At 49.6% G+C, this 14276-nt stretch overlaps 2 protein-coding genes across 3 annotated transcripts in view; one reads left to right on the top strand and one right to left on the bottom strand.

Moving 5' to 3' along the window:
* Positions 1-14276, bottom strand: part of MTOR (mechanistic target of rapamycin kinase) — a 120163-nt gene that overhangs the window by 55170 nt on the left and 50717 nt on the right. For both annotated transcript variants that reach the window (XM_072828409.1, XM_072828410.1), the window contains exons 27-28: positions 13198-13360; positions 12924-13069 (exon numbers count right to left, since the gene is read on the bottom strand). In XM_072828409.1, coding sequence (XP_072684510.1) covers positions 12924-13069; positions 13198-13360 — 309 coding nt within the window. The remainder of the gene's footprint in view (positions 1-12923; positions 13070-13197; positions 13361-14276) is intronic.
* On the top strand, positions 514-7218 carry ANGPTL7 (angiopoietin like 7). The gene is made up of 5 exons (XM_072828412.1): positions 514-1319; positions 3756-3856; positions 4436-4630; positions 5271-5469; positions 6071-7218. Exons 1-5 carry the CDS (start codon positions 950-952, stop codon positions 6238-6240), a joined length of 1035 nt encoding a protein of 344 aa, XP_072684513.1. The 5' UTR covers positions 514-949; the 3' UTR covers positions 6241-7218.

The following is a 14276-nucleotide window of genomic DNA, read 5'->3' as shown; positions in this document are numbered from 1 at the left end:
TTGCCAAATGCCAAGTGTGAGAAGCTAACGCTAGGCCACTGGTGACGGAGAAAGAATGTAAAGAGACGACTGAGTAAATCCTGTTGGACACGAACTACAAAGTCTTGTTCTGCCTCCTAAGAGGCTTACTCTATTTCTAGAGCTCTTCTAAATTGGAGATTTTCAAATGTGACACAGAGTTAGATCTAGGTACAATGGGGGTTTTGTAAAACACTGAATGATGATCAGAGAAAGGAATCACGAGCCTTGTTAACAGCACGCTCCGCAGGATGCCAAAATATACCAGATCCTCATATAAACAGCGTGGATTACATTAACAGGCCTCCCCGGGTGAGCGGGGAGTCTTATTCCCAACGCTCTCTGCCTACCTTACCCTCACCCCATGGTTATGTAACCTTGAGAATGGAATTTGGAAATTCTTCTGACCCTGCCCTGCTCGCTGATAGAGCTGAGCCAGTGGCTGGCAGGGGCATAATCTAATAGGCGAAATTGGAAACACACAAATTCACAGTCCTCTTGTCTCAGCCCCGAGACTAAGCAGGCAAGGAAAGAAAGACTCGCCCCTGTCTCCCTCCTCCCCTCTGGCCTAAGTTTACGCTGACTTCACCCAGCAGGCACCTGACCCTCCCAGATGAGCTGGGAGGGGCTAGAGCGCCATGCATGGGCCACAGTGGGGGTGGAGGTGCAGGCAGCAGACAATATTTAAGATGCTGAGTCTGTAGAGCGCTCAGGCTTGAGGAGGAAGGGTATAGGGAGTCCGATTAACCTGTACTTTTAAACTCAAGCTTTGAACAAGGCTAAGAAAGAGACAGGGAAGAGAAAGCAACAGAGTAGTGAGCCCATCCAGAGAGAAAGTGCACAGCTGTAATTTGCTCCGGCTTTGCAGACCCCAGCTGGGCATACCCAGATCCCCCAAAGGAAGATCGTTCCTCACCCAGGCCCAAGAAAGATGCTGAAAAACACTCTCTCGGCTGTGACCTGGCTCTGCATTTTCATCATGGTGTTTGTCAGCCACCCGGCGTGGCCACAGAAGCCCCTGAAGCGCAAGACACCTGGGCAGCTCAAAGTGGCCACCTGCTGTGAGGAGGCCAAGGAGCTCAAGGCCCAGATCGCCAATCTAACCAGTCTGCTGAGTGAACTGAGCAAGAAGCAGGAGAGGGACTGGGTCAGCGTGGTCATGCAGGTGATGGAGCTGGAGAGCAGCACCAAGCGCATGGAGTCCCGGCTCACAGATGCGGAGAGCAAGTACTCGGAAATGAACAACCAGATCGACATCATGCAGCTGCAGGCAGCCCAGACTGTCACCCAGACCTCGGCAGGTAAGGAGAACATGTCCTCACGCTACCCATCATCTTCCTGCCCAAACCACTGAGCGTCTCTGCCTGCAGCATGGTTTCTAGATACCTTGGCCATCAGATCCATGACAGGGGGTTCCTTGGGGTATACTTTCCTGGGTACGTGTCACCAGCTCTAATGCTCTGTTAATTTCTTTAAATTTACCCAGTGTCTGCACCATCTCTTTTACTCACACCATATTTCAGCAGATGAAAGGTTTATATGCCATCCCGGGGCGCAGAGAGATGACCTAGATCGTCTGGAGTCACACTGCAGGTCTTAGAAACAGGGTTTAGGTTTCCCTCATTGACCTGCTTCCTTAGCCAGAGCTGACAGGCTGTATCCTCAGACCCAAGGACGCAGGCATGAACACCAGAACTGTAACATCTGTTGCTCCTGAAGCCAAGTTCTGCCAAAAACATTTCTCTCGTGTCCCTAAGATTTAGTGGAACAGGCACTAATGGATTTGTGTGTCCTGTCTGCAAACCTGACTCTTCCCACTGGCTCAGAATTAGGTGTAGATGCTGCCCAGGGCCAGATGAAGAATTACTTTGTGTTTAGGAGAGGACAGGCTCCTTGAGGTTCTTTGCTTCTGAGATTTCTATTTTTTCCCATGATCTCAAATAAAATTCTCCCACCACAGAAAATAAGAAAACACAAAGCTGAGATCTGGATTTTCAGGAGCCCCAAAATAAGATACACTTCATGTTTTCTTTTCTAAAACAAGTTTGTTTCTAGCTAGATGGCCTTAGACTGGCCCAGGTGAATTTACTGTTCAGAGAGAAGAGATCTTGGTTTCCACAATCATCAAGAAATTATTGCTCACAAGAAGAATATCCCGTAGCTATGTCACTTATTGCTGATATAAAAACTTTTGGTCACATCATAGATCAAGTCAGGACACAGAGTAAGTCACTGGTTACTCTCTGCTCAAAGGAAAGAAATTAGGCTTCGACATCCCATTACTAATAAACCACCAAGTATAAATTGCTTTCTAAGCATGACTTCCTGCCCCTCAGTGTGGGGCTAGAAAGGTATCCTTTGTAGTTACCTCTGAAACATTTTCCAGACAAGTGTGTCCTGATCTGGTCCGGGGAAATGAAACCAGCCCCGCGGGAGAGCGGGCCAGCCGGGGACCTGCCTGTGCCTGTGCCTGTGCCTGTGCCTGTGCCTGTGCCTGTGCCTGCACTGCCTCCTGCTCCTCCAGTGGGGATTTCCTGCCCTCCCAGCAGGAAGTTTCTTGGGGGGCCAAAGGCAGTTCCCCTGCTGTGCCTGCTCCCCGTCCTGCCCAGAAAATCATCCCTCAATTTTCTTCTCTATTACCAGCTGCTGGGGCACCTTCATACTGTGTAAAGCAGGTAGCCCAGCAGAGAAAGCAGTAAGCTGATTGATGCTTTCATCCTAACAGAAAGTGAAGTCTCTCCGCCCCCTCCTGAAACGTGCTCCACCTGGGAAGGCTCCTGGTGGACGTGCCGCCATCAGCATGTTCTTCTTGAAGGCTCAGGGCAGGAGCCACCAAGAAAAGAATCCCAGGCACAGAGGGTGGGAAGCATCTCCTGGCTAGCAAAAGTTCCTGCTCTTTGAATCCACCCTATCAGTGAAGGTGGTTTCTTCCACTGTGCTCTTGGAGATTTGCAAAATGGGGACAAAATCTGGCATAAAGCAGTAGCCCCCCAGGCAGCCAAGGAGGCATTTAAATCAACCCGAGTGAAAACCAGCCCGTCCAATGCTCTCGTTTACTTGTTTTAATAATGCTGCCAGGGAAGGCCTCCAAGCATTCCTCAGAGTGTTTGCATCTCCATTTGAGAATTGCGCAGTGTTAAGATGAGGGAGGGGAAAATCAGATGTGAAATCTAGCTCCCTTTATTAGGGTCCTAGTAGGCAGTCTAGATAAAAATAGCCATTCTCATAGGTAAAAACAGCCGTTACCTCTGAAAAACCATCATCACACAAACCAACCAACCAGGAGAACAACCGAACCAGACCCTATGAGATACTCATGACTTATGTGGTAAGAGAGACTGGCTGTCCCAGAAGCTGTATTTGTTAAACAGAGCATCTGTTATGCAGCCCTCACACATCGGAGTGTTTCCAGAATTCATGGCCTAGAACCTCAGCAGGATAATCTATTTCAGAGTTAACCTGAAACCACCTGTTTGATTGTCCACTGATGCTACCCAGATGGAGGGCTTCCCCACCCCTCTGCCCCACTACCAGTGAAGCCAAAATATACTCCTTTTTTAGTCTCCCAATGCCCACGCCGCTCCAAACTCTAGACACTGTAATGAACACTCATGGGAGTTTCATGGTAGAAATGAAATCTCAGTTGTAAACTTCCAATTGAGACATAGCACAAATGCCCACCACCGTGGAGCCCCTGGGTTTGGATGCTCACCCCGTGCGGTTTGCTCCTATTGCAGATGCCATCTATGACTGCTCGTCCCTCTACCAGAAGAACTACCGCATCTCTGGAGTGTACAAGCTTCCTCCCGATGACTTTCTGGGCAGCCCCGAGCTGGAGGTGAGGTCAGCAGAGCCCACTGCCCGTGCGCTCCCATCTGTCCTCCACCCCCTCCCAGAGCTGGGCCAAGGACTAGTCATAGTCTAAGCAAAGGGAAACTCAAGACAGAGAATCTAACATACCAAATACCAGAGAGCTATCCACACACTCCATTTTGGGGGGGGGGGAGGGAGGAACCCCACACATCTGTTTTGGCCCTTCAAATTATTATCAACCAAACACCAAATCTTCTAACATAGATTAGACAATTCTATAATCTCCACCCAACTAGTTGACTTCTCTTGCCACACCTAGAGCAGTTATTCTTTGGGGAAGGAGAAAAGGGAGAACATGTCGAGAGCACACATCAACTATATGTGCACTTGCCCCCAGCCCCGACTTTCCAAATTCCTCCTCAGCAAACCGTCACTCTGCTCCCACTCGCCAACACGGCAGACCAGTCGCCACTGGGAGCCAGCGTGACTGGAAGTGCACACATCCACTGGCTCTGCAGAAATGGGAGGAAGGTGGTGCGGCCCGCCCCCACGCTCCTCTGCCCGCCTCTGTGGGCCCCTGACCAGAGCAACCTCTCTGCCGCAGGTGTTCTGTGATATGGAGACGGCAGGTGGCGGCTGGACCATCATTCAGAGACGGAAGAGCGGCCTTGTCTCCTTCTACCGGGACTGGAAGCAGTACAAGCAGGGCTTTGGCAGCATCCGTGGGGACTTCTGGCTGGGGAACGAACACATCCACCGGCTGTCCAGACGGCCGACCCGGCTACGTGTGGAGATGGAGGTGAGCATGAGGCCTAGGCCCCTAGGACTGGAGCAGGCTGCCACAACTGTGCTCAACTCTGGGGGTGCCCTTCTGGCTCTTTGTTCACAATAGTCCTGTGTATTTATGACGGCTTTCCTGCAGACTGTAGTACGTCGAGGGACAAGGTTTTTTCTGTCCGTTCCCCGCACCCCACCCCACCCTGTCCCCCCAAGCAAGGCTGCAGATACATGAGAGGCTGGACCCGGGCCAGAGCAGGGGAATCCAGTCAGGGGTGCTGAAACCCAGCGGTCCTCCCTGGCCTGGGGCACACGCAGCCCCACGCGCACACCCCTCTCATGTCACTCTCTGACTTCTCCCTGTGGGATCTAGCAAAACACACACCGACACCTTCCAGATAGGCGCAGGGAGGGCTATGGGAAGAGGCTAGTCCAGGCCAGCGGGGGACTCAGGAGGGAGGTGTGATCTAGGACCCTGGTTTCTGACGCCCAGCGTAGTGTGCTCACCTAACCGCCAACACGGCCAACCTGCAGTAAAGCCCCGCTAGGTCCCTGGGAGACCCGGATGTGCGTGCGGCTGTGAGCGGAGGGGGAGTGGCAGGATGGGGGGAAACGAAGGCCGCTGCAGGGCCCCTAAGGCTCTGCCCCTCTCCCCCCGACAGGACTGGGAGGGCAGCGTGCGCTATGCGGAGTACAGCCGCTTCGTCCTGGGCAACGAACTCAACAGCTACCGCCTCTTCCTGGGGAACTACAGTGGCAACGTGGGCAACGACGCCCTGCTCTACCACAACAACACGGCCTTCAGCACCAAGGACAAGGACAACGACAACTGCTTAGACAAGTGCGCACAACTCCGCAAAGGTGAGATCTGGGGGCCGGGGGGCAGTCCCATCTGAGAAGAATGGATTTTGAGGGATGCCCAGGAGGCTCAGCAGTGGAGCATCTGCCTTGGGACCAGGGCATGACCCCAGGATCCTGGGATCGAGTCCCCATCGGGCTCCCCACAAGGAGCCTGCTTCTTCTTCTCCCTCTGCCTGTGTCTCTCATGAATAAATAAAATCTTAGAGGGCAGCCCTGGTGGTGCAGCTGTTTAGCGCCGCCTGCAGCCCGGGGTGTGATCCTGGAGACCCTGGATCAAGTCCCACATCAGGCTCTCTGCATGGAGCCTGCTTCTCCTTTTAAGGCCTGTGTCTCTGCTTCTCTCTCTCTCTCTCTGTCTCTATGAATAAATGAATAAAATATTTTTAAAAATCTTAGAAAAATATTTTAAAAAGAGGATGGATTTTGAGCCGCACAGCTGGTATTCTGGCTTTGGTACTTTTTTCTTGGATACCGGCTCTAACTGCTTAGCCACTGTTCCAAGAGCAGCGTCACAGATCCCGAGGTCTAGTGTCAGCTCTTTCCGAGGGGAGGATGCACCCGGCCTACCGACCCAACAGCCCCGATCTGTTTCTCGTGCCAGGTGGCTACTGGTACAACTGCTGCACAGACTCTAACCTCAACGGAGTGTACTACCGCCTCGGTGAGCACAACAAGCACCTGGACGGCATCACGTGGTACGGCTGGCACGGGTCTAGCTACTCCCTCAGACGGGTCGAGATGAAAATCCGCCCAGAAGACTTCCAGCCCTAAGTGGAGGCCTGCTGTGCGGCAGGGCTGGAGATGGGGATGCATGGAGGCTGGGTGAGGGCGGAGGAGGGGGAGGTGGGGAGAGGGCAGGACGGACAGCAGGATGGAAAATGGCCTGTGGTCACTGGTGAGAGTCAGGCTCTCAGGAGCACAATAAAATTTAAGTACAAGGGTGTTACCTAATTGGGATGAATTATTTTAACACAGTGGGTCGCCACATGTACTTCTCAGGGGGCTGGCCTGAGTGGGCTCCCTTGGCTTCAGATCCCTGACATATTCACTAAAAGCTTCTTTCCATTGATGTTTCTGTGAAAGAAAGGTAATTATGACATCACTTCTGCTATTCAGTTGAAGGCCCAGGTCATGGGAGGGCAGAAAATAGATCCGCTGCCTAAAAAGAACCATGTGATTTTGATCCTCAAGGACGGGACTTGTGGGTGTTAGAGAAAAGGCATGGTAGAGTGGTGTAGGAGAGTTCTGATTTTTCAAATCCGATGAAATTACCTTCAGTCTACATTTTTTTTTAAAGACAAAAATTATTCCACTGGCTCAGCCCCAGTGGACCTAGGTGGACTGCCCGAGAGGGATCTCTGGGCCCGGGCCTGGTGGCGGACCTCTGGCACCTCCCTGCTCCACCTCAATCAGGGTAGAGCGCTGGAAGGCAGAACCAGGTCTAGTGGTGGCTGGAGAGTTCCAGCACGGGGTGGGGATAAGTCCCTCGTGGATGCTTGCACAAAACTGCCTTAAAATGTCAGTCAATACAGATATACCTATTTTTATTTTTTACTCTGTAAGAAAAGGGCTCAAAGAGCTTTCTCTTTTAACTTGTCTAAAAAATAATGGCTACAGAATGAAGGTAGATGACACTACGGTTAATAATTCATGCTGTATATAAGCATTTTGCTTTGTGAAAATAAAATACTGTAGTATGTTGTAAACACTCAAAGCTTTTTCCTTCTACAATAAATTCTTTTGAAACTTGCTGGTTTTTAAATTACTGCCATTTTCATTTAGAGCAAGGTAAAAAAACTTCAGTGAAAAATCAGAGGGTGAGCAGTGAGAAAGAGACTGATTTTGTTGCAGTCTTCAGGGAAACCAAGGGAGGAGCTACAAGCCAAAGAGCAAAAAGGTAGAGGGACAAAAAGGGCAGCAGCCCTGGGGAGAGGTCAGATCCAGCCTCCTACCCAATCCCAGTGGTGCCCGGTGCCACTGGCAGAGTCAGATCCAGCCTCCCACCCAATCCCAACGGAGCCCAGTGCCACCACTCGGCTTCAGAATCCTTTGCAAACCGACACTCTTACTTTCTACTTGAGCAAACTAACACATACAGAGAGGGAGCATATCTTTAGTCATAACAGATGCCAAATAAAATTTTGAGTGTTTGGAAGTCATTTTTCCCTCGTCAAAAAGAACCATTCCCTCGAACCAGTCAGTGGAAGGTAAGCCATTATTCTTATTCAGTGTTTCCTATTGTACCTAGAGTCCTTGGATTGCTGGGAACCTATTTAACCTTAAAAAACAAGAACTCGGGGATTTTAAAAGGCATAGAGTGAGTAGAGAAGAAGTGCACTGGAGCAGGGCATCCCACAGGACAGGCATTCAAACAGAAACTTCCCGAGGCAGGCAGGGAGTCTGATATGCTTAGTGGCCAGCACAATACTGCCTGGGAAGGGAGGATAAAAGGATCAGGGGGTTAAGGGAAGATGGAGAAAAGCACAAATGCCTCTGGCAGAAGTAGCTAATAATTCTCTCTCTTACCTCCTCTAACCCCACAACTAAAACACACCTGAAACTCTAGGCACCAAAGGCTAAAATAAACGAGTGGGACGGCCTCAAACTAAAAAGCTTCTGCAGAGCAAACAATAAATACACTGAAAAGGCAACCTACAGATGGGAGAAAAGATCCGCTATCTATAGCCCCTCATGAGGAGTTAATATTCAAAACATATAAAGGATTCATATAACTCAATAGCAAAAAATTAAACACACCAATTAAAAAATGGGCAAAGGACCTGAATAGACATTTTTCCAAAAAACATATTCTTGGAATGGCAAATAGATACATGAAAATGCGCTCAGCATCAGGGAAATGTAAATCAAAGTCATCCAACGAGATACCTTCCCACACCGACAACGGCTGTTATCAGAAAGGCAAGAGACAGCAAGTGATGGCGAGGATGTGCTGACCAGGAAGCCCTTGTCATTGCTGGTGGGAATGTAGATGGGTACAGCTGCTATGCGACACCGCCTGGTAGTTCTTCAAAAATTAAAAATAAAACTCCCTTATGATCCAGCAATTCCACTTCTGGGTATATATCCAAAGGAAAAGAGATCAGTGTCTCGAAGAGATATCTGCGCACCCACGTTCACTGCATCACTATTCACAGTAGCCGGGATACGGAAGCAACCTGAGTCTCCGTGATGGAAGAATGGATAAAGAAAACGTCACACACAGAGTAGTGTTCAGCCGCCACTGGACTCTCACGGGCACACGCTGGTGAGAGCTTCGAAGGAGAAAGAGCGAGAGCGAGAGCGCTTCTGTCTTGAGAGAACACCTATGTAATCGCGAACACAAGGGTAGTAGGATACGGAGGGTAAAGGCCGTTCTGATGGGTTCTCAGACAGAAATGAGGAACGGTTTTCAGGTAATAGAGAGATGGCAACCCCTTGTTACAAAGTGGCCAACAATCTGAAGTGTGCGTGTTCCAGTGCCTTGTGGAAGGGAGACCCTGCACGCAATGACACCGGGTATTAGCTGAGGAGGTCGCTAAGCCAAGGGCGAGGGGAGGCTTGGTTCCTCCCCACTGCTCCGAGTAAAATGAGAGAAGAGAGAAACGACAAAAAGTGGATTAAACCAAAAGGAGCCAGAACTTAGAGACCTGGAAATTCTCGGCTGTCCATACTGTAGGAAATGAGCACGTGTTTGGAAGAGAACACGGAGGGTACGGCCACGTGAGGCCACATGAGGCCACGTGAGGCTTTGCTAAGGGGATTCGTGTGGTGGGAACCATGGACCTAATCAGCTACTCCAGCAGGATAAACCACAAAACTCAACAGAAGGGGAAAGACACAGGAAGGAATGAAGGGAGGCTGTCGAACTTCTGGATTTTACAGACAAAACTATGGAGTTATTTGGCTGTGAACATGCACTATTCTTCCAGACGAGAAAAGAATGATCCCGAAGGCCAGCGAGAGATCGTCAGGGCTGTCTGCTTGTTTTAAAAAAGGAGGACCATTGCCTTGCTTTGAACAGGCCCAGTGGACTCTGCCCAAAGCTGCGAGGATACAGCCACGGGCAGGGCTGTGCGCCAGGTGGAGCTGTGGGGGCAGGACCTCTGCCTCGTGGGTCCAGGGGGTGGACCGTGCCCCAGAGGGCAGAGGATCCGGCCGAGATGGATTACTCCCAGGCCTGGAGATCTCTCATGAAGTCTGCCTTGCTTGGTTTTGGACTTGCTTGGGGCCTGTCACCCTTTCCTTCTTGCCCACTTCTCTTGGAATGGGGGATGCCCCAGCAGCATATCCTGGAAGCATGTAATTTGTTTGTTTTCACAGGGTCGCCTCAGGATGAATTGAACCTAGAGTCTCATCCCTATCTGTGATTAAGATGGTATTTACACGAGACTTTAGGGCTGATCCTGGAACAGGTTAAGGCTTCAGGGCTGTTGTGACAGAATGAATTTTGCATTTGAGAAGGATATGCATTTTGGGGGACCAAGGAGGAATGCTGTGGACCAATGTTCATATCCCCCCAAATTCCTATGCTTCAGACTAACCCCCAATGTGATGGTAGTAGGGTCTTTGGGAGGTGATTAGGCCACAACGGTAGAGCCCAGCATCCCGACCTGTGAGAAGGGTCTGTAGTTTCAGCCCCCAGGCTATGGTGATTTGCCACAGCAGCCCCAGCGGTCTGAGTCAGCAGGCCACAGAACTTGACCTCATGCTGCAGGCTAACCAAGTAAACGCCAGGTGTACGTGTATGCACGTGTATGCTTACAGATAATTCAGTACCCACTTAATCCTCTGTTCCCTTAAGAAGCAATCATACTTGATATATACAGAGGCTTTGAGGAGATGGGAGTGGCTCAAATTGTCTCAATGTTAGGCTGGTTTGGGGATTACGTGTGGGATTTAATTTGTCCTGGAGCAGATCAGTAATTAAAAGGGTCACTAGGTAGGGTGTCAGACAGATTGAGCCAGTAGCCAGAGAACAGTACTATCAACAGAACATACTTTTTTAAAAACAAAAACAAAAGGTAAGAAATAGCTTTGCAAAGATGTTTTTGTGAACTTGATTATTTAAGCCGATTATTTCAAAGAGAATTTGAGGCAGGTGACTCAAATGTATATATTAGAATAAACTTAAGTAAAAGTAGAAAAGGTAAAATGAGGCTGGCTGGGGGCAGTAGACAAAAGGGGTCAGGGATCCGTAGTCTGTTAGAGGTGGGCCAGGACCTGAGCTGTGAGCTTCCCAGGGCCACTGTGAGGAAGGCAGCTCAATCTATCACCAAAGAACAAGGCCTCCAACATGGGGCCCAAGTAGTAACTTGGGGACATATGACCCCAGCGGTCTGACACCCTTCTCCCAACCCGCCCCCGGAGAGGATGGGGCGGTGCAGCTGAGTTCACATTCTCTACCAGCAGCTTTGCCTAAGGCTGTCTCTCTCTTAAAACTTTCTGCAGTGACAAAGATGGCAGGACATTGCCCCGGTGCTTAGGAAAAGCAGTTTTACAAAAGCAACTGGGAAAAGCAGCAAATGGAAAGAGAAAAGAACAATGGGAAGAGGGGAAGACAACCAGAGAGAGGGAGGCTGAAGCGCAAGCTGACCTGAATAAGGCTGGGATGAAACCACACGGCCAGGAGCACTGGCTTTGCTGGGAGCACAAGCTTCCGCTTGTTTGTGTGAAAAGTCAAGGTCCAGGCAGCCCGGGTGGCTCAGTGGTTTAGCGCTGCCTTCGGTCCAGGGCCTGATCCTGAAGACCCGGGATCGAGTCTCACATCGTGTTCCCTGCGTGGAGCCTGCTTCTCCCTCTGCCTGTGTCTCTGCCCCTCTCTCTCTCTCTCTCTCTCTCTTTCTCTCTCTGTGTCTCATGGAAATAAATAAAATCTTTAAAAAAAAAAAAAGTCAAGGTCCACCTGCGGGGTATTCTGAGGACGTGTTTTCAGTTATATTGGCTTAAGAGGTTAACGGCCTTCTTGAACATTTTTCCAGACCTCTGAGTCTATCTTCCTGCTGCAAATCTGTACGCACATTAATGCTTCTATGATTGTCCCAAATATGGGGAAAGCCCTGGGGTGGGACGAGGGAGCTCTCAGAGAGGTGTCAAAGAGAAAAAGGTCAGCAAGGAGGCTGGCTTGCAAGGCTAGGTATTTGACACCGACGCTGTTAAAGTCCTTGCCAGGTTTTCTATCAGTTATCAAGGAAGATGGTGTTCCCTAAGCCAGAGATGGGAGGAGAAGGAACCCAGGTTTTCACACCTGCTGTACCTAATCAGAAATGGAAGCCTGCTCCACAGGATGGCATGTTTATAACTGTGTTATCTGTGGCATTTTAGAAATCAACAGTCTCTCAAAGCTCCCTTTGGGCAAAAACGATTCTATTTCTATCTTTTTGGTCCCTTTTAAAGTGTTTAAAGGAATACTGTTTAGCGTTCACTCAAAAGCAGAGCTGGCAAAGAAGCTGGCTATCTGATGATTCTCTCAAATGAAGGCAGCGCCATACACAGCAGACTGTTTCAGCCACAGAGGAGGTACCTATTAGCTGGGTGATTTTCCCCTCAACTATCTGCAGTGAAATAATCAACCATGTTAGCATTTACATGAAGATAATTAGATCCCAGAGTTAATAGTCTCTGATAACCATTAGGGGAGGTGAACAGTTCTCTGGGAGCTGGAGCTAACATTTGAGGCTGCTTCTAATTTCATAACAGCAGAAAATTGATTATTTTTCCCATACCCAGAAGACTCAAAACCATCTTAGGAGAGAATGAAGCCAAACTCGAGATAAAGATCACTGAATCTCAGACTCAGCCCTGCCTGGTTTCACTCACAGAACACGGGAGGAGGGCAGCCCGGGGGGGGGGGGGGGGGGGGGGGCTCAGTGGTTTAGCGCTGCCTTAGCCCAGGGCGTGACCCCGGGGATCCTGGGATCGAGTCCCGCATCGGGCTCCCTGCATGGAGCCTGCTTTTCCCTCTGCCTGTGTCTCTGCCTCTCTCTCTGTATCTCTCATGAATAAATAAAATCTTAAAAAAAAAAAAAAAAAAAAAAAAAAAAAAGGAACACTGGAGGAGGAGGACCCAGGCAGTAAAACCCCAGAGGCCTTTGAGACACCGGGGCAGGTACTACCTACTCCGACCTGAGAGTGTAATCAAACGCGGGTATCAACTTCTATCGCTCCTAGGCTGCTGCCTCAGAAGTGCTTCTGGACTGATTTCACCGGGACACGCCAGCACATGTTGGAAAACCACGGGAGCCCGTGTGCTGAGGGTCAACAGAAATGCCAATTACAGCTCCTAGAGTGGAGAGAACCATCTGCGACCACATCTCACTTAAACCTGTTGGCCGGACCCGACGGCAGATTTCACAGAGCAGAAGCCTCCACGTGACTGCAGTGATTTGGCAGCAGGCAGCAGGGGGAGAGAGGTCATTTCAGATGAAGGCAGCAATTAAAAAGGGTTTAGAGCCTACCTGATGAGAGACTCTAGGATGGCGGGGGTGGGACCTTTCTGGAACTCCAGTTCTTTGTAGTGCAGCGCTTTGGCATATGCTCGGCACTTGGCTGCCCTCTCACCCAGCAGGACAATGCCATTGTCGTCTCTCAATGGCAGGGGGCCCTAGGGCAGAGCAGAAGCCACAGCATAGGAAAACAGCAGCGGCGTGACCAAGGGGAGGCTGCCTGGGTGCCTCTCCCCTCCCACCTGTTTTCTGTCAGGCTCCATCTGGACAAGGGGTAAAATCTCACCTTGTCACTGTGTTCCATGAATTCAGCCAAGTTTAAGAGGGTCTGCGTGACTTCGGCGATGTCCTGTGAGGTGAGGGCCAACTCGATGCTTCTGATGAGTTCATCCTGCTGGTCTTCATTCAGTTCAGACCAGCAGGACACAAATGCAGCATTAAAGAGATCCCTGAAGGCAGAGAGGAGTGAAAAAGATGCTGGAAATGCCTCTCGTGCCTCTGCCTGGTACCACAAAGTCACTTATCAATCTACTCCAGCCATCACTGATTTTGCCCATCCAGACCAGAGCTGTCCAACAAAACTTGCTGGAAATGGTCTATCTTTGCTCTCCAAAACAGTAGCCATTAGCCACTGAGTATTTGAACCGTGTGCTAAGTGTAACCGAGGAATGGAGCTTTAAGTTGCATTAATTTTAATTACCTTAATGCAATCATGCTGTGGCTGGTGACTACTGTTTTATAGCGCAGGTATAGACACTGTGCTACACAGGAAGCCCTGAGGTGGGGGGCAGAGGAGAAAGAAGAGCAGAGCTAAATAACCTGTTTCCACAGGCATATTTCTTGGCAGGATTTCCATCTTTTCTCTTCCCTGGAGATGAACAGAAAGGGAACTTCTAACATAGAAGTTGGGATTAACAGATTCAGAATATAATAATCTTCAAATGATTCTTGGGATGCTTCTCAGGCAAGATTGGAAATGGCAAAGGCAGCACCTGTGACTGCTTTTCGGAATACGATCAAAACCCTTAGTTGAATGGTCATAAACAACACAACAGAACTTAAGAAACTAGAAGCATTAGAAAATGGAATCCCAACCCATAAATCCTGGAAAGGTCCTCTAAGCCAGTGTTATTTCTGAAGACTTACAGAGACCTGGAAGCAGAGGTGCCATTTCTAAGACCACTAGGACTATCTTAAATCATTCAAGCAGCACATGGATTGGCATATTTGCTCTGCCCGACATCTGAACTTTAATCCCATCCCTTCTTTTTCGGTGAATGCTAGGAGGAGGGAGCTGGAAACTGTAAGATATGCTTATAATGTTTTGGTTGAGCACCTGCTGCCTGCACACATACTCTGTATTAC

This window comes from Canis lupus, chromosome 5, assembly GCF_048164855.1.
Source record: "Canis lupus baileyi chromosome 5, mCanLup2.hap1, whole genome shotgun sequence".
Classification (NCBI taxonomy): domain Eukaryota; kingdom Metazoa; phylum Chordata; class Mammalia; order Carnivora; family Canidae; genus Canis; species Canis lupus.
This window is presented reverse-complemented; position numbering and strand designations above follow the sequence as displayed.

Coding starts and splice junctions, on each gene's coding strand:
- ANGPTL7 (XM_072828412.1), top strand. CDS start 950: ATGCTGAAAAACACTCTCTCGGCTGTGACCTGGCTCTGCATTTTCATC. Junction 1,320..3,755: donor TGTCACCCAGACCTCGGCAG/GTAAGGAGAACA, acceptor CTCCTATTGCAG/ATGCCATCTATGACTGCTCG. Junction 4,631..5,270: donor GGCTACGTGTGGAGATGGAG/GTGAGCATGAGG, acceptor TCCCCCCGACAG/GACTGGGAGGGCAGCGTGCG.